This window comes from Stylophora pistillata, chromosome 1 (genome assembly GCF_964205215.1).
Source record: "Stylophora pistillata chromosome 1, jaStyPist1.2, whole genome shotgun sequence".
In the NCBI taxonomy this organism is placed as follows: domain Eukaryota; kingdom Metazoa; phylum Cnidaria; class Anthozoa; order Scleractinia; family Pocilloporidae; genus Stylophora; species Stylophora pistillata.
Window position 1 is genome coordinate 1,553,930 of NC_142519.1, and position 27,534 is coordinate 1,581,463.

The window sequence follows — 27,534 nt, forward strand, 5'->3', positions numbered from 1 at the left end:
TTGATGGTTGACGGTTAACTGTTTTGGCCATTTGACAGTTGATGGTTAACCCTAAGCTCGATTTCAATCGCTCTCTCGAGTGCTGTCTTTTTCGTTCCTCCCCGAGAAGAGTCGCTTCAGGGAGGAGCGCGGGCTCCGGTTCCCGAACAGCGGCTGGTAATCAAGCCCATGTTAACCCCATTGAGAACCTCCCAACGCCATAGCGGAAAAGTGCCAGTGGAAAAAAAAAAAAAAAAAAAAAAATAGAGCTTCTTGCGGCTTCCCCGCCTGGAAAGCGTACTCCGAAATCCGTCAGAAGGAGCCTATCACTTCAGCCCCTACAAAAACCGCAAATTCATGATTTCGTTGCGAGTAGAACAAAGAATAAGGTGAGCCAGATAAAGAGATAAAAATTTGTTGTCTTGTCACAATAACTCTCAGGTTGATTCAAAAAAAAAAAAATGACGTTACAACGCAGTCTGTTTAGATCTATATTTCAGCTGATTGAGAAATATAAAAGCCACTAGAAAATGATATAACATGTTTACGCTAAAAATCTACGTAACTTACAAACTGTATAGATGGATTGAACCTTCGATTTCAACAGACCAGATTCCCTTTCTCTCTGACTTAATAAATAAAAGAAAAATGAAAAAGAGAAAGTTGTCAGAGATAGTCACTGGAGGGCTTTCCGCGATGCCTGATTAACCCAATTCGAGAGCGGCAGACTCATTGGCATTCTAGGCAGTCGTTATTATGTTGTGGGGTTTTACCACTCGCTTGGCGAATTAACGAAAGGTACTGAGACTCTGTAATTTTCTTCTTTATTCTCCTAAACTGCTGCTTCTACTACAGCTAATTTTCTCTCTCTTGTTCCACTGCTTATTTTCTACTACTTTCAGCAAGGAGTGCTCCAGTATTAAATACAAAAATCACAGACATGTTTGGGTTAGCTAACCGTGGGAATTTCCAAAACAGGATGTTCAGTGTGGGTAAGACTCAAGGTCAGTTTTACCAACTCAAACATGACCACCTAGCAGACTAGTTATCCTCAACCATAACAAGGGATTAAAATGTCTAGCACGGTAAGTGCTGAGCCAAGTTCAAGCACACACTAAAAATAAATGATCAAAACTATAGATTCATCAAAATAGCACGTAGGGGCGAAAAGGCGAGACTTAATAAGTCAAAAGGTAAACCTAAAAATACTTGAAATATCAATCCTTGAAAACGCTCTACAACAATTACATAGCCGGAAATCCCTTACAACATGGCTGCAACAATGGCCGCGAGCATGCGCTGTGCGCGGAAAGTCGAATAAAATATGGCTTCCAAATATAAAGGAAATTAAGGGGAAACAAAATCATTTTAGTATTTTGTGGTATTACCGCTAGAATCTCAACGTTCTACATCGTCTAAGTTTATAAAGTCAAGTTGGAACTGCGTTTTAATCGGTGCCTTTTGATGAAATCTACCCGATAAAATAGCCACATTTTCTTCGCAATATCCTTAAAAGTAGGGCTTACCTTGATAGTTTCTTACATCTGCTACAAGGAAACACTTGCACCGATTCGCTTCTCTATTCATCGTGTCCGAAAGATATGACAATAAACCTTGCAAAGTAGACGTTTTCCATACCAAAAACATCTTTTAACATGGTGCCTTTTCAATATCTAACGAGGTGTTTTTCATCAATGCAAGAAACGAGGACATGCAGCCATTACTGAAGCAAATTGGCTCCCTCGAGCATTTTGTTCCGGTTTCAGTTAAGTTTCCATTTTCTTTTAACGTGTTTTTAAGATCAGTGGTATTTCCTGTAACAATACTGAAATGCCGCTGTACATAAGAAACGCGGCTAAGATTCGAAAAAAGCGGGATTTTGGAGGGAAAATATTGTTTTACTTTGTATGCCATGTCTGACATTAAGAAGTTAAAATAGTTTTAAGATAATTTTCTGTCTTCTTATCAAGTTTCTCAATCTTTTCGTTTTAAATCGAGTAGTAAAACATTAAGTTAAGCTTATGTTTGATTTTATGACTTAGTCGAAAAATGTTAAGAGAAAAGTAGCTTAAAGCGGCTTCATTGAGATTCTCTTCGGCTTCCCAGGTGTCATTAAGGGAACTGTACCCCTTCCAATGAATTAGGTAGTCATTCGTAAAGACAAAATACAACCAATACTTGTTTCTACGGTTAAAAACATTAATTATAACTGAATTTATGGCGCTTGGTGTTCACTTCAAACAAGCATCATATTTACCTCGCCTTTGATTCTTCGGCAACTCAAATCTCTCTCCACTTGAAAATAACGGCCTTTTCCTTTTATCGCTTGGATACTCATGACGTCTACAGTACTTAGGGTATTCAAGCTATGGTAGAAGCCCTTGGACCGCTTTTTTCTCTTTTAGGCATCCGCCGACGCATCCGCCGATCCGCCATATTGAAACCTTAGATTTACGCGCCCGCGGGTCAAGCCGCTGACTGTCTAGTATTTCTGGCTAAGAACACCAGAGCCCCTCTATGGGTACCCACGGTCTTCGTTTTCTTTGCGATGTTTTTGCAAATCTTGGTTTTCTTTTTAGAAAGATCTTCGTTTTTTGGATTGAAAAGGTTTAAACGTTTATTCAGTGTTATTAACAGTCGCTAAATATTTCACTTCAACAGCAATTTGCATAACTCACTGTTTAAATTAACGAAAAGCAATATAAACAGTTGTTGAAAGAATAAAGGATTGTTGGATTCTTTGGCGACGTTCTGTTTGTTCAGTGGTCTACGTCGTTTACGGCATTTGAAGACTGGTTTCTTTATGCGATCCCACAAGCTCGTAGTTTTAACATACACAACTAACCCACTGACTTTTTATTATTAGTGGACTATTTTTGTCGTTTACAGCCTTGTAATGGCATCATGTGGTTTCGCGGCGGCAACTATAAACCACTGTTGACACCGTTGTCAAAACGTGGTCAAAAGTCAGAAATGAGAGATATTTTCTGTAGTGTTTAAGAGTTTTGACAGTTTTGTATCTGAGTGTTTAATTTGATCATGCAAATTTTGGTCAATTTTTAGATCTTCGCTTTAATCTTGAGATCTTCGTTTTTTCTGCTGTGATCTTTGCGTCTTTGATCTCTTCGGAAATACCCATAAAGAGGCTCACACTAGGATGTGGTGAGTCATGAGCAGCTTTGCGGTTTTTCACAAACTACACGCCGACTGTAATAGATGCATTCTGAAGGCTTCTTGAAACAATTATCATTTCCTGTTTTCCTGCTAATCTCCATAACAGATACGACATTCCATTGACGCACACCCACTTCCGAAACCACCCACTCTTGTCCTTGCTCCGACGGTTTTCCGGTTAACTTCCCTTCACATAAAATCGACATGTCAAATTCGAACTCGGCATTGCTGTATCAACGACACAAACGAGTTCTTAAACAAACAATAACTCAACATTGACCATTTTGGGAAACACTGAGATTCTTGAAGAAATTAACGTAACCGGACTGTTTCACCCCGGATAAGACTTTAAAAAAATGTCAAGTTTTAAGTGAAGTTTTCCATAAAGTCAGGTTATTTCTCTGGGCCCTTGACTTTATATTTTAGCGCACAAGCGCTCGTTTTCACTAAACTTGAGACTTTTCTCAAGGAAGAAAATAAAAAGAAAAGCTAAACACCTCTTTTCCAGCGGTTTTCATGACATTTTTGGTCAGACCCCAAACTTATGTGCGGAAAAACGAAAGGGTCTTCAGTGGCAGTTGAAATACAGTTGAAATACTGCGATCAAACTTGATCCTTCGGGACTAGTCATTATTTATCGGGAGGGGGGGGGGCTGGTGCAATGTAAAATATGCCATGCTTGATTTTTGCTGACCCCCCTTTTACTTTAACATGATTTTTTCTGACCCCCCCCTCCCATCCCCTCTTGTCCTCGGGCATGCATGAAACAAAAAGTATCTATTTATCAAGTCACCATGTCCAACGGATAGACATTCTATTTAAAGCTACCTTAAATTTGTATTTGAGTTGCTCTTCGCCCAGACCGTGGGTAGACAATTGTCGTATTGACATTAATGTTCTCGGTGCTCTCAATCATTTCTTCTTCTTCAGTGTACTCCTCTTCCTCTTCAGAGCTTGAAATACCAATCTCTGCAAGGACACAGTCTTCTTCCTCTGAGTAGTCTTCTGATTCACTATTGAGTGAATCAGAAGACGACTGATTGTCGCTCTTCCCACCCTCCTCTCTCTCAATTCGTTTAGCAAGTTCTTGGATGATACTTTCTTTAATTGCCTCCAGCTTTGCCTTTTTTATTCCATATTTTCCAAGGTTATGGTGTTTATGTATAAAGCTATTTTACTAAGCTGTATTTGTTGATGGCATCCAGATGCAGCTTTTAACATTTTTCCTGGCAAAACGTTTGCATATTTTTGTGTGCCCCCCCTTGAAGCCATACATAAAAAACGGTGCCCCCCGCCTATTTGCACCAGCCCCCCTCCCGATAAATAATGACCTGTCCCTTAGAGTCGGTTCTTATTTACCTTATCCTATCCTATCCTATCTTAAAATTTTCAACCTATAGAAACTGCACAATGCTTTTTTTCATTTATAAGTCCTTTTCTTAAAGTCATCATGAGAGGATTAATCAGGTAAATTGGATCGGAGAGGTGAGAACAGCAAAAATGTGTTTTGCTACGTCTAAATATTATTTTTACTGTTGATCTTTTATTGCTTCGCTTCGATATTTTCCCGGTTGAATTTCGTGGGAGATGTTTCTTATCGACTTAAATAAATGAAATAGGAGATGTGGGCATACGGGCCAGTCTTGTCAAGTACACTCAGGTCTTAGATCTTAAATCATTGGATCGACGTCTAAAGTGGATACCCTAAATCTAACTGCATAAAAAAAAGCCATGATAAGCACTTACAAAACATCTGAACTCACTTAGACCTTGATAGAATAGTTTTTAGATTTATATGTATACTGTTTTTTTTTTCTACTTTGCTTTTTCCTTTTTTAGGCAAAAACAACCCTTTGAGTACTTGACCTCAGACGAAAATGCTGATACTCGATCTGCCAGCTCAACTTTGCTAACGTCTCATTTTGATCCGTTAAATGCCAACGTAAACATCACAATCTTAACCTTTATTGTCCCAAGGTAGATTTATCCGATAAAAATCAGTTGAGAGCAGAAATTCTTGCACGCACTCCGTATCACCACAGGCATCCCAAGCTCATGTGTCGAGGAAAAGCGCAGGATTATTTCATGAACGCGTCATGCGTCGAGGTCTAAGTGTATACCCTACATCTAACTGCATAAAAAAAAGCCATGATAAGCACTTACAAAACATCTGAACTCACTTAGACCTTGATCGAATAGTTTTTAGATTTATATGTATACTGTTTTTTTTTTCTACTTTGCTTTTTCCTTTTTTAGGCAAAAACAACCCTTTGAGTACTTGACCTCGGACGAAAATGCTGATACTCTGCCAGCTCAACTTTGCTAACGTCTCATTTTGATCCGTTAAATGCCAACGTAAACATCACAATCTTAACCTTTATTGTCCCAAGGTAGATTTATCCGATAAAAATCAGTTGAGAGCAGAAATTCTTGCACGCACTCCGTATCACCACAGGCATCCCAAGCTCATGTGTCGAGGAAAAGCGAAGGATTATTTCATGAACGCGTCATGCGTCGAGGTCTAAGTGTATACCCTACATCTAACTGCATAAAAAAAAGCCATGATAAGCACTTACAAAACATCTGAACTCACTTAGACCTTGATCGAATAGTTTTTAGATTTATATGTATACTGTTTTTTTTTTCTACTTTGCTTTTTCCTTTTTTAGGCAAAAACAACTCTTTGAGTACTTGACCTCAGACGAAAATGCTGATACTCTGCCAGCTCAACTTTGCTAACGTCTCATTTTGATCCGTTAAATACCAACGTAAACATCACAATCTTAACCTTTATTGTCCCAAGGTAGATTTATCCGATAAAAATCAGTTGAGAGCAGAAATTCTTGCACGCACTCCGTATCACCACAGGCATCCGAAGCTCATGTGTCGAGGAAAAGCGAAGGATTATTTCATGAACGCGTCATGCGTCGAGGTCTAAGTGTATACCCTACATCTAACTGCATAAAAAAAAGCCATGATAAGCACTTACAAAACATCTGAACTCACTTAGACCTTGATAGGAGAGTTTTTAGATTTATATGTATGCTGTTTTGTTTGTTTTTTCTACTTTGCTTTTTCCTTTTTTAGGCAAAAACAACCCTTTGAGTACTTGACCTCAGACGAAAATGCTGATACTATGCCAGCTAAACTTCACTAACGTCTCATGGGTGTGGGTGTGGGTGTGGGTAAAAGTCGTGGGTGTGCATAATACATAACAATTTAATAATGTTAATAGTACTACTACTAATAATCAATTACTGTTATTTTTGTGGGGGAAAATGGTTTTTTCGGGATCGTGAAGGGCCCTGTGGTCGGTTTTAAACATGACTTGGTTATATCGCCATGAACGATGAAGCGCCTTTTCTTCATGGAAATTGCGAAATGACTGGCTTTTTTTTCGAAACGTGACCTGAACCGTTGTTATTCTTCTTTTCTAAAATTTTATCCTGTAAGCGTCTCAAAACAAGACGTGAAACATGACTGTCATTAGCTACCGTGAAGTAATGCAATACTTCTCGACGAACAATGAAACGTATGTTTCTTGAGTACGTCACATTTCGAAACTCTGCAGAGTCTGGTCTTTGTCAGATAAGAAATGAATCGTTTAAAAATTGAACGAATTGAAATTATTAGAACCTCTTTATTTATTAATTTACCTATTTCAATAATTCTTCATATCTAGTTTATTTTATGATTTAGAAAAGGACCTGGCCTGTTGAATGGACGAAGAAAAATTTTAAGATTGTACTAATTGGTTCTTCGTTTAATTTCTTATCACCGATGCCAGTTGTCGTGACCAATTTAACATTGGCTTGCGATTTCCGGTTGTCGATTGTACCGCACACTGGATACCAGAGGTTTTATATTTTCGTACCTTGGAAAAACCTTGGAGCCAACATCTCCAGACCTGCAACGAACGTTGCAACGTTGCTATCTATACAATACTTTATTTCAGAACAACATGTAAATACATAATTATTAAGAAAAAGGAAACCCAGAGGTTGGCCCTATATCAAGGGTCTCCTATTTATGTAAAAAATCTTACAGAACTAGTTAATAAAAAATAAAAAAGTCAAATAAGAAACAGCTAAATATCAATTATTAAATGACGATTCAATAAATATTCATATGTTTCTTCAATTTTGATTTAAACTCACGAACGTTAGGGCTGTCACAAAAATTAAATAAATTAATAGGAAGATTATTCCAGGGTTTGATAATTCTGACAAAGAAAGAATTTTTGTAACAGTTCAGTTTTGCGAGTTTGAGTTGTAGAAATACCTGGCATCATCACGAAATTGCCAGGTATTTCTATATTTTTTTATATAGAGTTGTTTTTTATAAGCGAAGGGTTACTTCATGAAAGCGTCATACGTTGTGTGACGCGGAGTTAAGTTACGCGAGTAAACGTTGAGAATTTGAATGCGTTATAAGGAATAGCATGGGGAAGAAAATATGGTCCATTTAAATAAAATATTCATATTTCGGAATATTTAGTGTTTTAAGTGGACCATATTTTGTTCCCCATACTATTCCTTAGAACGCGTTCAAGTTCTCAACGGTTACTCGAGTAACTTAATACCGCACCACGCAACGCGTGACGCTTTCATGAAATGATCCTTCGCTTTTCCTCGAGACGTGAGCTTGGGACGCCTGTGCTATCATGCGCCCACTATAAAAGCCGTGGTCGGGCACGGCTGTACCAAGCGTGGTCGCGCACGGCTGTACCAAGTTAGTCTAGCTTAAAGTGCTGTGAGCCTGTTTTGCTTCGCATGAGACCAGTTTAAGTGCCTTACAACCATGGCCCTGTCTCGTAGGATCATCGTTTCATCATTCCTGTTGTTGTTCGCGATTCCCTCCCAATCCCGGGGTAAGTCGTTTCCGTAAGACTTGTAATTGACCCAGAGCGGTTCTTTGACCAGAGCGTTTCTCTTCTGGAGTAAAATCCTTTTTGTTTGAGACTGTTAGATATTTTCTGACCTTTCCCAAGAATTTGTTAATGTTTAGTTCTTTAGTAATTCTGTCAAACGCACAGTGTTAATTGAAGGCACAACATTTGAGAATTGGTTCAATCCGATCATTTTACTCTGGAAGGCAAGGTGTATAGCTCGGAAAGATCTCTCAACCGTCTAATTCGAGTTAATAACACGGTAAAGTCGATTCAAACTTGAAATTTGGATATAAAACCAATTGAAAAATCCACAAGGAGGTCAACCATACTAGCTGGAATTCACAGACATAGCGAAAATGTTCCTCAGATCTCAGTTTACTTTAAGCATGATTTTAAAAAAAGCTTATTACATAATGCAAAACTTTCTTCATGTGTTTATCACGAACATTAGAAAAGCTTTTTTTCATCTTCCAGTCTCATAGTCCTCTGAAGAAAATGTTTAAGAGTTTATCATATCGTCAAGTTTCTATACTGGATGAAAGAAAGGATACTTTTGGACGGTTGTGCGTATTTGACGATACGGCTTCAGTAAATTGCGACCTTTTGGTCATTACTCACATGAAAGAAGCATGGAGGGCAACGAGATCATTTTTATATTTGGCTTTACAACGTCAATATATTTACAGCGCGTCCATCAGAAAACCGGGAAGGGGCGATAATCCTTAAATCACCGATTTGGCTCAAACTTGGCACAAATGCTAAGTATCAATCAATGAGTTAAAGTGCCCCTGAGATCAAAATTTTCGTACATCATTTTTTTTCCATTTTCGTGTTCAGTGTGTCTCCTTCACCTACTCTGCCAAATTTCAGTTTATACCGAGCACCAGAAATATCTTTTTTCGGGCCGTTAAATTCACGATTTCTCGTTCGCCATTATTTGATCATGTTCCGGAAGTTGATCGCAGGACTCAGAGGAAGTGACGTCAAAGGCTCAACGCGAAAATCTCACATGGCAAAATGTCAAGCAAACATAACAGAGTGCTTTACTCTATTCGTACAAAAACTAAACAAAAATGACTGGGCATCGATGCGTAATTCATAGCTGAAGTAATCGTGCAGAGCATGCTGCAGGTATTTCTCTGCATCGGAGCCTTGCAAATAGATCAGAGCGGGAAAAACGGATGCCATTTGTGCGACCTCACGAGTAAACTTGAATCCTACAGAAATATTTGTGATCTACTCCGAACACTTCTCGAAGGACTGTTTCGAGAGATCTGTGTACTTTGAACAGAGTTAATTGACTCTGCTTTGAAGGATCTATGCGAAGAATTCTGTCGGGTTCAGTGCCTACTGTTCAAGAAGAGAAGGGACAAGAAAAACAGTCCTCAGTGCGACGCCGGAAAGCGAAGTCTACGAACCTCCACGGATTTTATCACCTTTGTGTTTTTTTTTGTAGGTTTAACTTGAGTAATCTTATTTCTGCTTTTCTGCCAGGGTGGTGCTGTGCACCAACTTACGCATGCTCAGAATAAAGTCGATCTCTTGATATACTTACATTCAGGAATTAATAATAACAATAATAATAATAATTATTATTATTATTTAATTCTTACATTGCGCGCTTTCCATGAAATGATCAAGCGCGCTTTATTATTGTTATATTATCATCATTGTTCGTATGATTATTTGTTACCATTTTATTAGTGTTTGAGTGTCAATTAGACACTACTCTTGAATTATCGTTCTCTTATAAAACAAAGTACTCATGAACATGCGAAATGCGGCGGCAGTAGCCATATGCAGTCTTAACTTTATTCTCGTTGGCTTTACAACTAAAACAAGTTCAAGTTAAATAATCTTGTCTCTGCTTTTCTCCTGGAATAGTACTGTGTACAAACTTACGCATGCTCAGATTTAAGTCGATCTCTTAGTAAACTTACATTCAGGAATTAAGTGCCTCCTCGTTAGCTCAATTGGTAGAGCGCCGGACTGTTGTGCGGGAGGTCGAGAGTTCAAGACCCGGCCGGACCAATACTTAGGGTCTTAAAATAACTGAGGAGAATTTGCTACCTTTCTATAATATCAAGAAATGGATATTCTAGGCCCCGTCTCCTGCAGGGTTAGGGGTAAGAGACGTTAATTTCCCACGCACGAGATAACTGTGGGTGGATGTCCTCCCCTGGGGTGGGATGTGTGTGTTTACTGAGCCCGCAGTAATTGGCGCCAGCTGTTGCGGTGTCCCTGCCTGTCGGCGAATCTAATAAATAAATTAAGTGAAGTATGCTCGGAGTCATGGTGTAAAATTATGCTTTATGCCATGGAAGAAGAAAGCAGCCGTATTTTGAATGATGCCTTTCCTTAGATTTGATTTGTCCAACATTCGAGGAACCTGGTGAATGCCCAAGAGATGACCATGAGAGCAGCCTGTGTCAACCCGAGGGAAAAACTGGCTCTGCTTCCGGCTGCCCTCCAGGCTTAATATGTTGTAATACCGGCTGTCAGTTTCTTGATTGTGTGGGTAAGTATGCCTAATTGAATGAAAAAGAAATTCCGGGCAATTTTTCCGATAAAGTTTTCGCAGACTCCAAATCAAGGCTCAGTCACGAAATATTCTTCCTATCAGTGTATGTAACGTAAAGATAAAAGTTAGGTAACTGAGCTTATTCTGTATCAATTGGTTCTTTAGTTCCAGAGGTGAACCCAAATCCAACTCAACCTCAGAAGGTACGGTTTACATCTATTAGGCTTATATATCTTTTCTGCGATTAAAATTTTATCTGCCTGAGAAAGTATGATTTATGTCATTAACATGGTGTTGGTTAAATCTATTTCTATATTTTGTGAATTTTATTGAATGAGGCTGGTTCGTAAAAGGTATCCTGCTTTGATAGGTTATGGCCACGGAGGACCTTGGAAACAAAAACGTATCAGGTAAAGACCAACGCTATAACTTGTCTGTTGGAAGGAAAACTAACGTTATAAACATTACATTACGTTACAATCACTCCAAGGCCTTATCATAGTTGTTGAAGGCTAAAAAAATGAATATACCTTATTTCCTCGAATAAGTGACTGGGCGCTTATTTGAAATTTTGGCTAAAAAGAAAAGCAGTAGTAAAAAACCGTTCTCCACGAAAAAGTTATTGAGTGTTTTTTACGCTCATCGACCGATTCCAAGTTGAATTCAAAATATGTACACACAATGACAGATGATATATTTCCCATTAAGGTAAGTTCCCATAAGTTATCATCACTATTTTGATCGTTATTATTAGTTATCATTATTATTATTATTATCATTGTTATCATTATTACTATTATTATTATTATTATTGTTCATATGATTATTTGTTACCATTTTATTAGTGTTTGAGTGTCAATTAGACACTACTCTTGAATTATCGTTCTCTTATAAAACAAAGTACTCATGAACATGCGAAATGCGGTGGCAGTAGCCATATGCAGTCCTAACTTTATTCACGTTGGCTTTACAACTAAAATAAGTTCAAGTTAAATAATCTTGTTTCTGCTTTTCTCCCGGAATAGTACTGTGTACAAACTTACGCATGCTCAGATTTAAGTCGATCTCTTAGTAAACTTACCTTCAGAAATTAAGTGCCTCCTGGTTAGCTCAATTGGTAGAGCGCCGGACTGTTGTGCGGGAGGTCGAGAGTTCAAGACCCGGCCGGATAAACACTTGGGTCTTAAAATAACTGAGGAGAATTTACAACCTTTTTATAATATTAAGAAATGGATATTTTAGGCCCCGTCTCCTGCAGGGTTAGGGGTAGGAGACGTTAATTTCCCACGCACGAGATTACTGTGTGGTGGATGTCCTCCCCTGGAGTGGGATGGGTGGGTTTACTGGGCCCGCAGTAATTGGCGCAAGCTGTTGCGGTGTCCCTGCCTGTCGGCGAATCTAATAAATAAATTAAGTGAAGTATGCTCGGAGTCATGGTGTAAAATTATGCTTTATGCCATGGAAGAAGAAAGCAGCCGTATTTTGAATGATGCCTTTCCTCAGATTTGATTTGTCCAGCATTCGAGGAACCTGGTGAATGCCCAAGCGATGGCGATGAGGACAGCCTGTGTCAGCCCGAGGGAACAATTGGCTCTGCTTCCGGCTGCCCTCCAGGCTTAATGTGTTGTAATACCGGCTGTCAATTTCTTGATTGTGTGGGTAAGTTTTCCAAATAGATTAAAAAAGAAATTGTAGGCAATTTTGCCAATATCGTTTTTCGCAGCCTCCAACTCAATCTCAGTAACGAAATATTTTTTCTATCAGTGTATGTAACGTAAAGATGGCAATTATGCAACCAAGCTCATTTTGTATCAATTGGTTCTTTAGTTCCAGAGGTGAACCCAAATCCAACTCAACCTCAGAAGGTACGGCTTACATCTATTAAGGTTATATATCTTTTCTGCGATTAAAATTTTATCTGCTTGAGAAAGTATGATTTATGTCATTAACATGGTGTTGGTTAAATCTATTTCTAAATCTAGCGAATTTTATTGAATGAGGTGGGTTCCTTAAAAGATATCCTGCTTTGATAGGTTACGGCCACGGAGGATCCTGGAAGCAAAAACATATCAGGTAAAGACCAACTCTATAACTTGCCTGTTCGAAGGAAAACTAACGTTATAAACATTACATTACGTTACAATGACTCCGAGGCCTTGTCATGATTGTTAAATGTTAAATAAATTAATATACTGGATTTTCTCGAATAAGTGACTGGGCGCTCATTTGAAATTTTGGCTAAAAGAAGAAGCACTAGTAAAAAAACGGTTCTCCAAGAAAAAGTTATTGAGTGTTTTTTACGCTCATCGACCGATTCCAAGTTGGATTAAAAATATGTACACACAATGACAGATGATATATTTCTCATTAAGGTAAGTTCCCATAACTTATCATCACTATTTTGATCGTTATTATTATTATTATTATTATTATTATTATCATTGTTATCATTATTATTATTATTATTGTTAAATTATCATCATTGTTTATATGATTATTTGTTACCATTTTGTTACTGTTTGAGTGTCAATTAGATACTCTATTGAGCTAACCGCCTCCCGGTTAGCTCAATGGATAGAGCGCTGGACTGTTGAGCGGGAGGAAGAGCGTTCGAGCCCCGGCCGGACCAACACTCATGGTCTTAAAATAATTGAGAAGAATATGCTACCTTTCTGAAACATCAAGAAATGATTAGATATTCTAGTCTTTTCGGATAGGGACGAATAAATAGAGGTCCCGTCTCCTGTAGGGTTAGGGGCAGGAGACGTTAATTTCCCACGCACGAGATTACTGTGTGATGGATGTCCTCCCCTGGGGTGGGATGGGTGGGTAACAGGACCCCCGTTGATACCAGTGTTTACCACACTGAAGGGGCTATCCTGTATAAATATAGATGTCTACTATACTCTACTCTTGAATTATCGTTCTCTTATAAAACAAGGTACTCATCAACATGCGGAATGCGGTGGCACTAGCCATATGCAGTCTTAACTTTATTCTCGTTGGCTTTACAACTAAAATAAGTTCAACTTAAATAATCTTGGTTTTGCTATTCTGCCGGGATGGTACTGTGTACAACCTTACGCATGATCAAAATTAGGTTGATGTCTTAGTAAACTTACATTCAGGAATCAAGTGAAGTATGCTTGGGATCGAATTGCACCGCGTTCGCCCCCTATCGAGTTCGCCCCTACCTTATACCGTGTTCACCCCCACACTTTCAGAGTTCGACGCCACCGAGTCGAGTTCGCCCCTTGATGGAGTGATGTCCAGATGAGTTGATTTGTGACGAGGGCTGTAGCAGAATGAGCCAAATGTCAAGTCAGCGACGACCATTTTGAATTTCGGCAATTGCGTGGAATCTGCGTAGGATCTGGGGTTACCAATCTTGTCTTGGTTCTAACTTGTTTGCAATTTTCGAAAGAACCTAATTAGACATTACTCAATCTGGGGGGTGAACTCGACTTGGTGGGGTCGAACTCGAAAAGTGTGGCGGCGGACAGAGTTATTTAATCACTTTCACCAGTGTGGTGATGGTCGCACAACAGAGCGAGGCTCCAAATTAAGTGCGCCCAATATCCCACCCATCCCACCCCAGGGGAGGACATCCATCACACAGTAATCTCGTGTGTGGGAAATTAACGTCTCCTACCCCAACCCTGCAGGAGACGGGACCTCCATTTACTCGTCCCTATCCGAGAAGACTAGAATATCTAACCATTTCTTGATATTATAGAAAGGCAGCAAATTCTTCTGAATTATTTTAAGAGACCTGAGTGTTGGTCCGGCCAGGGCTCGAACCCTCGACCTCCCGCACAACAGTCCAGCGCTCTATCCATTGAGCTAACCGGTATAAGTTAAGGGCGAACTCGATAAGGGGCGAAAGCGGCGGATACCTCGGGATCATGGTGTGAAATTGTGCTTTATGCCATGGAATAAGAAAGTAGCCGTGTTTTGAATGATGCCTTTCCTCAGATTTCATTTGTCCAACAATCGAAGAACCTGGTGAATGCCCAAGCCATGGCGATGAGGACAGCCTGTGTCAGCCCGAGGGAACAATTGGCTCTGCTGCCGGCTGCCCTCCAGGCTTAATGTGTTGTAATGCCGGCTGTCAATTTCTTGATTGTGTGGGTAAGTTTTCCAAATAGATTAAAAAAGAAATTGTAGGCAATTTTGCCAATATCGTTTTTCGCAGCCTCCAACTCAATCTCAGTAACGAAATATTTTTTCTATCAGTGTATGTAACGTAAAGATGGCAATTATGCAACCAAGCTCATTTTGTATCAATTGGTTCTTTAGTTCCAGAGGTGAACCCAAATCCAACTCAACCTCAGAAGGTACGGTTTACATCTATTAGGGTTATATATCTTTTCTGCGATTAAAATTTTATCTGCCTGAGAAAGTATGATTTATGTCATTAACATGGTGTTGGTTAAATCTATTTCTATATTTTGCGAATTTTATTGAATGAGGTTGGTTCCTTAATGATATCCTGCTTTGATAGGTTATGGCCACGGAGGATCCTGGAAGCAAAAACATATCAGGTAAAGACCAACTCTATAACTTGCCTGTTCGAAGGAAAACTAACGTTATAAACATTACATTACGTTACAATGACTCCGAGGCCTTGTCATGATTGTTAAATGTTAAATAAATTAATATACTGGATTTTCTCGAATAAGTGACTGGGCGCTCATTTGAAATTTTGGCCAAAAGAAGAAGTACTAGTAAAAAAAACGGTTCTCTAAGAAAAAGTTATTGAGTGTTTTTTACGCTCATCGACCGATTCCAAGTTGGATTAAAAATATGTACACACAATGACAGATGATATATTTCTCATTAAGGTAAGTTCCCATAACTTATCATCACTATTTTGATCGTTATTATTATTATTATTATTATTATTATTATTATTATTATCATCATCATCCTTGGGTTTCACCCACGTGACCAATACCTTAGCAACGGTTACTATCCGCCATCTTGGTGTCCCTCGAGCGTAAACAAACCGTATCTAACGAAGAGGTCATGTGAGAAAGAAGAGATGGTTTTATGAATTGTTGTTGGCTGTTCGAGCAAAAGTGGAAAGTGTAAAGACTAAGGAGTTTTTCGTATTGTATTGTATTGTAATCTTTATTTAGACACGATCAATTCATCAGCCTATAAAAATACATATCACATACGCTAAGATATTTAAAATTAAAACTACATACTATAACACTAAAGATGTTTTCCGTGAATGCCGTGCGTTAGACTTTAAAAATGTCATTGATCTTACGTTTAAATAACCCCAGAGACTCTGTGTTCCTTATATCGCGTGGTAAACTGTTCCATAATGTGGCGCCATTGTAGCTAAAGCTTTTTCTGTAAAAATTAGTGCGCGGTAGTGGAACATTAAGCTTATTTTCAGAGTCCCTGAGGTCATAAGCAGAGTCACGCCACGTAAACTTTGAATATAGATACCTTGGAGCTAGCCCGTGCAGACATCTAAACATCATGGTGGCTTTATGGATTTCCTGCTGGCGTAAAAATAACGTAATAATTTTATTCTTTCTATAGCGCAAAATTCATGAGATATATGATGTAATGCGCTATACCTAAGATCATTACAAATCAAGGGGAAGAACAGGAAGAATTAGGAGTTATTGTATGGTTCGAGGCTTGCGGCTGTTGTAGATCCTCGATTTTTTGGTCGAGCTTTTCTTTGAGCTTCTTAGCCGATGAGAAATCGATGTCTTTAGCCCTAGCGCCCTCGTATACGACACTTCATTGACATATGTCGGCAAAATCCATGAGCATTTTATCTGAGTGCAAGCAAGCTTGGGGTGTCACGAAAACTCACACCCCGAAAACTCAGACCTCAGACTTCAGACCCCGAGAACTCAGACCCCTCGAAAATTCAAGAGATAAACTCGACTCATGATCACTCCTGGTAATGTCGCGTATATTTTGACCTTTTGGGTCTTGATCCAACTGAAGCAGCAAAAACAAGGCCGCAAGTTGCACGTTTCGCAAAATCGTCCGATCGTTGAGTATTAAAACATTTTAGAGTGACACAAGACTGCATTTAGCTTAGATTTCCTCCATTTTTCCCGTTGATTTTGAGCCTTTCAGTTAACTAGATCAAATGCGCTCGCTCCAACACCAAAGTATTAAAATGTGGCGTGATTTTGACGAGCCGAAAGGGACGTTTGTTTACTTTTTTGTACTTCGTCGCACAGATCCTTGTTGTCGCTCTGTTAAAATTCTTAAATATTTCGTGATAATAACGGATACAAACAGACTCGGCCCACCAGTCCCAAAACGAAGACAATTTTGCGACCCTTGGGCTAGAGTTCTTAAATGAGGCAGAAGGAGAAAAACAACGGGAAAGAAGACTCGGCATCAGCGCGTCACGATTCGCTTCACTGCAGAATCACTCTTGATATTGTTGTCCGTCTTTCGCGTCGGATTTGTTGCATTATTCCACCGGTTATGTTATAAAACAATTGGTTCATGCTTTATGCTATGCACTATCAAATTATGGAGCACTTCGGAAGCTTGGAGAACACTTCGAGGGGTCTGAGTTTTCGTGACACCCAGCGAGCTTGCCATGAATACGAGTAGTTGCCTCTAACATAAAATAAAACACTCGCGATATGTGAGCATGACTCAGCCAGTCCAGCTTTGCATCCCAAGCAATGGGCTGACAATATAGTCCCATCGTTTTCGGAAATGACCCAAATATTCACTAAAGGATCATCCATACGCTCTGAATGCCAAACTCGTGCTCTCATGACATGCTTGCCGGCGATTACTTTGCCTACAACTGAGGTTACAAATCCTGACACCATTTGATTAAACGCCTCTAGACTCTTGAACGCCTTGAGCTGCTTCTTCGTGTAGAAGCTGGTCTCAAGAACGAGGTAACTCAGCAAGTACGACACTTCCACAGGAGGCAAGCATTTTGGACTGAACTTCTCGGCTGGTATGCTTGCAGGGTCAACCCCAATGACCGAGATCTTTTGCAAACATCTTTCCTTCCAATTCTCTAGGCTTTCGGCATACTCAGAGAGCACTGGGATACCTTAAGATGAATGCCAGATACTTTTATCGCCTTTTTCTTTCTGGATATTCATGTAGTTGGCGAAATAATACGGCGATAAGAGAGGGGGCTTCACTATAGAAATCGACTAATTATTCATAAATTTGACACCCGAGGGACACCAACATGGCGGACACTAACTTCAGCAAAGCTTGTGACGTCACCTGAAACCCAAGAATTATCATCGTTATCATTATTATTATTATTATTATTATTATTTTTATATTATCATCAATGTTTATATGATTATTTGTTACTATTTTCTTACTGTTTGAGAGTCAATTAGACACTACTCTTGAATTATCGTTCTCTTATAAATCAAGGTACTCATCAACATGCGGAAAGCGGTGACAGTAGCCATATGCAGTCTTAACTGCATAAGATATTGTTTCATTCAAGCGTTCTCTTAAAGCCTACATGGCTTAGTGGTAGTGATTGTAAATATCGTTATTGTTAATATTGTAACTTTTTATTGATAGCTCTTGTCCATGATCTTCGATCCTGTTTTTAGTTATTTAATAGAACTACTTATTATTTGTATTCTTACAGAAATTATGTTTTATTTCTAATTGTACATACACGTACACGTTTTAACGAGAACTTCTGTACTCCTAGGTGTCACGTGTTTAAATAAAGGATTGATTGATTGATTGATGAACTTTATTCTCGTTGGCTTTACAGCTAAAATAAGTTCAACTTAAATAATCTTGGTTCTGCTATTCTGCCGGGATGGTACTGTGTACAACCTTACGCATGATCAAAATTAGGTCGATGTCTTAGTAAACTTACATTCAGGAATTAAGTGAAGTATGCTCGGGATCGAATTGCACCGCGTTCGCCCCCTATTGAGTTCGCCCCTACCTTAAACCGTGTTCGCCCCCACACTTTTAGAGCTCGACGCCACCGAGTCGAGTTCGCCCCTTGATGGAGTGATGTCCAGATGAGTTGATTTGTGACGAGGGCTGTAGCAAAATGAGCCAAATGTCAAGTCAGCGACGACCATTTTGAATTTCGGCAATTGCGTGGAATCTGCGTAGGATCTGGGGTTACTAGTCTTGTCTTGGTTCTAACTTGTTTGCAATTTTCGAAAGAACCTAATTGGACATTACTCAATCTGGGGGGTGAACTCGACTTGGTGGGGTCGAACTCGAAAAGTGTGGCGGCGGACACGGTATAAGTTAAAGGCGAACTCGAAGGGGCGAACTCGATGGAGCGAAAGCGGCGGATACCTCGGGATCATGGTGTGAAATTGTGCTTTATGCCATGGAATAAGAAAGTAGCCGTGTTTTGAATGATGTCTTTCCTCAGATTTCATTTGTCCACCATTCGTGGAGCCTGTTGGTGAATGCCCAAGAGATGACCATGAGAGCAGCCTGTGTCAGCCCGAGGGAACAATTGGCTCTGCTGCCGGCTGCCCTCCAGGCTTAATGTGTTGCAATACCGGCTGTCAATTTCTTGATTGTGTGGGTAAGTTTTTCAAAGAGATTAAAAAAGAAATTGTAGGCAATTTTGCCAATATCGTTTTTCGCAGGCTCCAACTCAATCTCCGTAACGAAATATTCTATCTATCAGTGTATGTAACGTAAAGATGGCAATTATGCAACCAAGCTCATTTTGTATCAATTGGTTCTTTAGTTCCAGAGGTGAACCCAAATCCAACTCAACCTCAGAAGGTACGGCTTACATCTATTAGGGTTATATATCTTTTCTGCGATTAAAATTTTATCTGCCTGAGAAAGTATGATTTATGTCATTAACATGGTGTTGGTTAAATCTATTTCTAAATCTAGCGAATTTTATTGAGTGAGGTTAGTTCCTTAAAGATATCCTGCTTTGATAGGTTACGGCCACGGAGGATCCTGGAAGCAAAAACATATCAGGTAAAGGCCAACTCTATAACTTGCCTGTTCGAAGGAAAACTAACGTTATAAACATTACATTACGTTACAATGACTCCGAGGCCTTATCATAATTGTTAAATGTTAAAGAAATTAATATACTTTATTTTCTCGAATAAATGCCCGGGTGCTCATTTGAAATTTCGGTTAAAAGAAGTGGCACCACAGAGAAAACCGCTCTCTAAGAAAAAAAAGTACAGTGTTTTTTACGCTCATCGACTGATTCCAAGTTGGAATCAAAATACATACGCACAATGAAGATAGATAGATAGATAGTTTATTTGTAAAAAGCTTGCAGCCGCTAAGCTGAGTTGTGTATCTACAATATAGTATAAGATATATTATTAAAAACTGGATCATTGGATAATGCAATTCAAGACTTTATTGGCTTAGCCATTATGATATATCAGCCAATATACCATAATCTACAATTATGGTAAGCGTACGCGTCAGCTTAAAATCAAAAGAGAGCTAAAAAATCCAGTTTCTTCTTACAAAATAATAATTTCTTGGGGGCGTTTTTAATAAAACAATTATTCCACTCGCGCTTGTTGGATATGAGATGATTATAGCCAACTCGGCGCTACGCGCCTCATTTGCTATCTATCATCTCATATCCAACGCGCGCTCGTGGAATAATTGTTAAATATAATATAGTAAAATAATATATAAAATGATATCTTATAATAGTGCGCACAATATAATGACAGTATTAAAGTCCTAAATAAATAATATAAATGCTATAAATATAGTAAAAGCTTGAACTGTTAAAATATATACAACGTCATCGATCTCATTTACAAAACTCACCGAGCACTGAAATTCGTTGTTAATACATGATCTTACTAAAAAACTATTTTTTAAACGCTCGGTCTTACATTTGGGAATCGCAAAACGCCTTTTGCACCGGAGATTATAACACGACGGCCCTGACGATTGAAACATTTTACGTAAGCGATGAGCCGAATCATTAGCAATCGAGAGGAAGGTCTTTTTACATAAGCTGGCGATGAAAGATGATTTATTTTCCATTAAGTTCCAGATCCAGTTGCCTTGTATCCTCTCGATGCCATACATAAAACCAAGGAAATCAAAAACAGAGCAGGCACCGGAATTGCTGGTGATGTTTGTCTAGCACCAGGACCAGATGGAAATATCGATAGCTCTCACGAATTCCTCGGAAAAGCTGATAGCCAGTACATTGAGTTTCCGAATGTTGGAGCATTGGATGTTTGGAACTCCATGACGATGCTCTGCTGGTTGTTTCCAGGTGGCCAGGACGGACCCCTTTTCAACTACAAGACTTCTGGAAGCTGGGGAGTCCATCTTTGGGTTGTCTCTGGTAAACTGTTTGCACGCTTTACCAAGAGAGATTACTCATTTACGCATGCTCTGATGCACACTGAACTTAAACCAGAGGATGGATGGAGGTTTGTTGGTGCTTCTTATGACAGCACATCTGGCTACGCCAAATTGTGGATTGATGGAATTGAGGTGGTTAAATCAAATATCGGTGCACATTTGCATCTGGCCACACAGGACAATGTTAGAATGGGAGTAAAAAATGGAGACGGAAGGTTCTTCAAGGGAAGGATTGCCCAGATGCAGGTCTACAATGTAGCTTTATCTCAGGAGCAGATACAGGCCATACGATCCAAAACTCAGGTTGCAGGTACAAGAGTGATCTGAATTACGATTGATTCTTCCGTAAAAGTCGGTCACATTTTCATAGTTTATTATTTCAAACCGAGTCAATGTGTCTTTTTCTTGCATGGACAAGATACTTTGCTCTCACACTCCCTCTCTCTCCCTACGGGAGTATAAATGGGCGCCGGCAAACTGTTAACGAAGCCTGAAGAAATAACGATGTTAACCCAGCTTCCCATCCGGCCAGAGGAAAAAGATATACTCTAATATACTATAATAATGCTTGGAGAGCGGGATAGGTCCCTCAGTGCCTTGTGAGCCACTTACCTCGGGTGCGGACAATTTTTTTTCTTAGCCTCAGTCTCTCTTTCGTGCAGACATGGAAGTGTTACTTTTAAGCCATAATTACTTGTGTCGGAAAAACAACACGCAGACCTATCTACCAAATTATACTTTTTCTGAGTAAATCTTTCAAAATCAAATATGTATCAATAATTATAAGATATGAATCAGTCACTCTTGATTATTATCATTATATGCTATTGTTGTAAACCTGAATATATTTTGATATTGGTACAGAACTTTGAGCTTTGCATATCATTAGGTTGAACCTAATAAGAAGTTTTTCTGACGTCTTTCTCAGCATGTCAGAAACCTCTAGGAATGGAACGGGGGCTCATTACAGACGCTCAAATAACTGCTTCTTCTCAATGGGACGAACACCATTCTGCAGCAAAAGCACGGCTGCACCTCATGGCCGGTTATGGAAAACAAGGTGCTTGGTCAGCGGCTGCTAATAGTCGGAATCAGTGGCTTAGAGTGGATCTGGGCTCTAAAACCGAAGTTAAAATCATAGGAACCCAAGGAGGGAACAGATATGATCAGTGGGTGACAAGTTACAAGTTAGAATACGGCAACAATGGCAGGTCTTTTCGGCATTACAGAGATCCAGAAAGCGGCAACGATAAGGCATGTGACTGTAAACATTTTCATAAGCTCTTTTGTGGCGTATTTATTTCCATGTCGTTTAAAATAGCAGCCAAAAGACTCGATAAAACGAAAATTGATTCAGACTGTCAGAATAAAGTACAAAATTGTCTTGAATTTCGAACGCAACTTAGCCCAGTACTGTCCGTCGGTGTAACCATCTTCAAACATCAGCATAACATTATTATTTTTGCTTTTTGTAGAGGGGTGGGTGTGATTTATTACCAACTTAATGCTCTACTTCTTTCTACATGAACTCATTCTTGAACTGGTCATAAACCGGCCTTGATTCTTGTTCCAGCCTGAAGGTAACAACTGGTGAATTCTTGTGGGAAATGATCATGAGATGGGAAGTCGATAAATGATGATCCTGATGATGCTTACTGTATATGAATTGCGAAGAATACACTTTGAAATCACCGCAGTATGCCCCTACGCCTGCGAGCCTCATGTAGCTGCTGCCCTGGTAATCGCGAAAATCGTTATCTGCGTCATATCAAACTCACGGGGTACAAATAGTCTCTTACTGAATTTCGTGACCACGCCCACTTCATCGGCCCACTCAAATCGAGTGCGATTTTTGGATGTTATATCATCTTACCGACTCTCTGTATAAAGATTTAACAATGTACCACCGAAATATTGAACTATAATATCATGACTTTCCATTTTGTGTATTTTCGTACTACAAAGTAAAGTTTTTCCCTCGTCATTTTCACCTTTTCCCGAGCGGGTCCGTCAAAATTAAGAAGGCGTTCGTGGTCAAAACAAGACCGAGCAAGGAGTCTTGGGCAATTTCTCTCTTACGCAAGTGCAAATTGAACATGTACCGCCAAAATCAAAGAGAGGAACAAATTTCCTTTGTTTTGATATGTAAATTGTCGAACAAGGAGCAGATTGAACCTCGTCAAATGGCTAGTCAAAACAGCCACACCTTCCTCCTTTTGCTCGTTTCCTGTTTTATAAGCGTGAAAGCAGTGGGAGAAGAATCGGGTAGCTCGGAAAGCGCTTCGGGTATATTTACCATCGTTTACTTACGAGATAAACAAGTAAGATTTGTAAAGTTATTTTCCGTGTTAAGTGCACGAATGACCAACAAATGTCCGCTAACAAAGCATATATGAAAATAGACTCCCGAGTACGATATATGGCACGCAACAAAAATGTAACAACAAGCAGTTACCCATTTTAACTATTATTTAATTAGTTTTACATTGTCTAATTTTCTTAGGTTAAAGATTAAGTTAAGCAGTTCATAAAGCAGGCTTACAATCCTTCATGCCGTGTAAGTGTTCGTCGTCTTGATCAACTTCCAATTCCAACATCCGCCGACTGAAGACCACAGCGCTTGGCTTTCTTGATTTATCGCATTCTTTCCTTGTACACAAACTCTTCCGGAGGACTCCATAGTAAACTCTGTATTCTCTATCTTCTTTCTCTCTCGACTACCGTCTTTTTCATCTCTTTCTTCTCTTCGGATATCGCAAGGTCTAAAGGTCATAGCCTCGTCATATCATAGCTTCCAAAAGTTCAGTCAGCAAGCCATGAGGGTAAGCCCTCGGGCAAATCTCTTTTGTACTTCTCACAAGCCAGCTTTTATACATTTACTTTAGTTATCTAGAACGTTCTATTACAATTTATAGCGTATTACAAGTTGTACTATTTTTGGAAACTGCTGAGTCACACGAAAGAAGTTTCTGGAATATTACAGATTATAGATAATTCTAGAAAAGTCTGGGATTGCGTGACAGATTCGGTAAAAATAACTCGATCCTCGTAACATCCGAAAGAGTCGGAATAAATACATTTTTTTCAGGTTAGATTGCTGTTTTTACCCTAAACGTCGTCCAATAAATTTTTGTTGCAGCCTACTAATCTATACAATTTCGAAAGAAAATATTCATATGCTTCACCGTCCCCGAAGGGTCTCCACTCATCGAAGTGTGTACTGTAGCCAATGTAGTGAATTTTCAGTCTCTTGTTGGGTTTGTCAACCTCCGTGACTTCAACATCATACAATTTTGTATCTTTTCTCTCTGAAATGACCTTTTTAACAGGGGTTTATGCTGAGTATTCGTTGCAGAATCGCTTTGGTTCTCTTATCTCTCTCTTTGGTTTGTCCGCCATTTTGAACATTTGCTTAGGAGGGCATCTGGGTTAGCGGCCGCGCCAGGCTGGAACCGACAAAAACAAATGTCCATCGCAGTGGGGAAAAAGTTTGATATGTAGAGTGCTCGTAGCGGTTCATTGTCGAATGATTCTGAGGTAGCAATCGAAAATCGATTTTTTAACAAATTCGCAAACCGTTTTCGAAAGGTTAGGTCATCCTTTGCTATCTCAAAATAAGCCCACTTATTTTTGTTACTAATTCCTCAAACACATTTGATGGTGGTGATGGAGATCAGGTGGTTTCTAAAGCATCCTTCTCCTTTAATCCTTCTCCTTTAAGGTATTTACAGCAAACAAAGACAAAGACACTGTTGCATACCACAAGCTAAACCTTCCCATGAGAGTGCGTTACATACGGGTCATTCCATGGACTTGGCATAATCACATTACTATGAGGATGGAGCTGTATGGTTGTCCAGGTAACTCAGCACGAAAAAAAGAGCTTTTTTCGAATGAGTGTCAGAACCAGAACCAATACAATCGGCCAATTGCCAATGAGAAAAAAGGAAAATATGACGAGGAGCCAATAAAAACCCTCAAGAAGCAATTGACTTAATCGGGCGAGAAAAAAAAGGTGACCAAGACGTAATTGGACGTACTTTTCCTTTCCATTGGTAGAGAGGACGGCGAAAGTTTTCTATATCAATTAAAAAGCACGGTATAGCAAAAGAAATCCAATCCCTGGTAACTGGTGACAATCAATTGATATTCCCTGGGAGCCGCAATAATATTTCAATCGCATAACCATACTTAGTTAAGGAAATTTATATTTAATTGTCGAATTAGAATTTTTTAAAGGAATAACGAAGAGAGAAATATTCCCGTTGAAAATCAACTCCTAACGATAGTCCATATAAATATATGTTGTTTCAAGGCAAATTCATCATGGTGATTCTTCTTACGGAATAAATTTTCTCATCGTTGTGGCATTTATAATTTCATTGTTTTACTACGACTTGAGTATAGAGGGAAAAGTTAAAGAAAGGTAAAACAAAATTGTTAAAAGAGAAAGATCAGGGAGATAAACCTCTCATTCATGCAAACGGCCTTATTTTGTACCATTTCGTCCTTTAGTTTCCAAGGGAGTACCAACTCTACCTCACAAGGTAAGGCTTTCATTACAGGGGCTAAAATAGACGCATTTTATAATTCAATTTCGATTCCGAAGAAATGAAATGACACATATTAAAGATCTTTATCAATTAGCCTGCTAAACAGGCGTAACTTTTTTTTTGCGTTTTACAGGTGAACGGAGTAAGGCGCGGGACGTGCAGGAGGAAAGGAGCGCAAAAAACAAAACAAAATCTTTTTGCGCTCCTCCCCTTGTGCGTGACTCGCCGTCTTGCGCGTGCCTCCGTTCGACTAAAAAAAGGCAAAAAATATGCTTCTTATGCAGACTGTTTATGAGTTAACTTAGGAAAATAGTAAAACTTGTCTTGATATTACAGATTTTTCTTCTAGTGCGTGACTCGCAATTCGCACCGTCTCGAGCTTGCCTCCGTTCGACTGAGAAACGCAAAAAAATATTTTTGCTGTGCAGGTTATTTATGAGTTAACTTAGGAAAATGTTACAACTTGTCTTAATATCACAGGTTTTTCACCAAAACACTATCAAATGTCAGTGGTGATTTCCTAGCGAAGACTTCATTTCAGTTCGGACTTTTAGTACCTTTGAAAACAAATTATGTTGAATTTGGTTTTACTCGGCTCAATTTTGAGAAAGGGAACTTCTATCTTTGGTGACGCTGTGATTTAAGTGAGCCATCCCAAGTATTTAGTCCTAAAAGTAAAATTCGTTTTTAGAAAGCTGATGTTTTGTGCCTAGTAGTAACCGCTTCCAGTAAAGCTTTCATGAATCACTACATAGCAAGGCCACCTCACAGATGATGAACTTCACTAAACCTCCTGACTTTTATTACCAGCAGAATACAATGAAATATATATTTGTGGTTATTTCTATCATGCTATGAAATTTTAAGTTCATTTCCATTTTACGCTGAATGATAAATATGAGAAAGATGTCTTCGCATGGGAAATGCGGCAGTTTTGTACAAAATTCACTCAAAATGATTTTTTTGCTCTGCTTCTCTGCATTTAACTTTTACAGGCTGTTACAACACAAGCAACAGCTAAGGAGCCCGTCTGCAACAAGGTCGTGAATGTGTTTCTGAAACTAAAAAGACAGCTGGATGAGCTTGAGAAGGAGCTGAAGAGTTTGCCAAAGAGGGCCGTGGACACCAGTAAGAGTAAAGTGAAGTTTTAACATGCTATTTTTGAAGAGTTAAGAAATGAAAAAAGGAAAGAAAAAAGATGTTTAGGATTTATAGAAGCTCGGAAAAGCGGTATGTAGAAACAACAGGATGCAAACACCAGAACCGTCGATATGATATTATTTATCGTTTTTGTTTCTCCCTTCTCTTGCTCAGTTCCTGATCGTGGTCCTAGAGGAATGACGCAGACTCCAAGGAAACGCAGGAATTCCTAGTGCGTTTTGAAACACAGCAGGATATTAATTGTCTCACTTCAAAAAGCTGTACTAGAATGCTAATGACCTCGAAACGCTGCTGCAATTAACGACAGAAGCCACAATAAAATACTAACAAAAACCCATGAGATTTGTGTTCAGTGTTTGTTCATCGAATTTAAAATTACAGCTCGGTTCCCATAGAAGACAAAACCTTTTTTTTCTTTGTGATGATGCATTAGCTATGATTAAATAGCAAAAAAATAAAAACCCCCATCTACATCTACATCTACATTTATTAGAGTCGGTAAAACCTTAAGGGGTATCACACCAACTATAAAAAAAATGATAATTAAAAAACTAGAAAACTATTAAAAAAAGAAATATGCAGTAAATGGTTTGAACCCGGGGGTAACATGTGAAGGTGTAGTCTGATCGTCCGGGTGAGTGTAGTCCTGAGAAGGACTGTTGTCGGTGGTAGTGACTGACGTTTCGACAACCTGTGCGGAAGTCATCATCAGGGTCAAGAGTCGTGTAATAAAGTCGAATCATCCCCGAGACGAAGTCGAGGGGATTATTCGACAATATTCCCCGAACCTGAGGCGAATAATTGTTTTAGTATAATATCAGAGCTGAGCAACAGAGAAATTTCTAAAATCATGACATTTTAGTAACATTTATTATTACACGACTCGAGCAGTCAGAGGGCCAATAACTAAA

At 39.1% G+C, this 27,534-nt stretch overlaps 1 protein-coding gene and 1 long non-coding RNA gene across 4 annotated transcripts; one reads left to right on the forward strand and one right to left on the reverse strand.

The window, feature by feature from the left end:
* Positions 1–786: 786 nt before the first annotated feature.
* On the reverse strand, positions 787–4,459 carry LOC148740757 (uncharacterized). The gene is made up of 2 exons (XR_015993172.1): positions 3,982–4,459; positions 787–3,340 (listed from the first exon to the last, which is right to left on the reverse strand). It is a non-coding gene; the product is annotated as an uncharacterized LOC148740757 (long non-coding RNA).
* Positions 4,460–7,834: 3,375 nt separating this feature from the next.
* Positions 7,835–26,963, forward strand: LOC111337212 (uncharacterized). 3 transcript variants are annotated; one of them, XM_088730407.1, is made up of 19 exons: positions 7,835–8,023; positions 10,407–10,562; positions 10,731–10,768; positions 10,936–10,975; positions 12,069–12,224; positions 12,393–12,430; positions 12,599–12,638; positions 14,541–14,696; positions 14,865–14,902; positions 15,070–15,109; positions 18,958–19,116; positions 19,285–19,322; positions 19,490–19,529; positions 20,584–21,219; positions 21,838–22,163; positions 24,631–24,769; positions 25,425–25,456; positions 26,458–26,596; positions 26,777–26,963. In XM_088730407.1, exons 1-19 carry the CDS (start codon positions 7,954–7,956, stop codon positions 26,833–26,835), a joined length of 2,340 nt encoding a protein of 779 aa, XP_088586533.1. In that variant the 5' UTR covers positions 7,835–7,953; the 3' UTR covers positions 26,836–26,963. The 3 variants fall into 3 exon arrangements, with proteins under 3 accessions (XP_088586533.1, XP_088586541.1, XP_088586537.1); XM_088730415.1 differs by having other exon boundaries at positions 20,590–21,219; XM_088730411.1 differs by having other exon boundaries at positions 7,838–8,023; positions 26,458–26,590.
* The last annotated feature ends 571 nt before the right edge of the window (positions 26,964–27,534 follow it).

What these genes read in the sequence shown, in the direction of transcription:
- LOC111337212 (XM_088730407.1), top strand. Translation starts at nt 7,954, where the DNA reads ATGGCCCTGTCTCGTAGGATCATCGTTTCATCATTCCTGTTGTTGTTC. An exon ending in ATCCAACTCAACCTCAGAAG is followed by an intron (nt 12,431 to 12,598) that starts GTACGGCTTACA and finishes CTGCTTTGATAG; the next exon opens with GTTACGGCCACGGAGGATCC. An exon ending in TGGAAGCAAAAACATATCAG is followed by an intron (nt 15,110 to 18,957) that starts GTAAAGACCAAC and finishes GTCTTTCCTCAG; the next exon opens with ATTTCATTTGTCCACCATTC.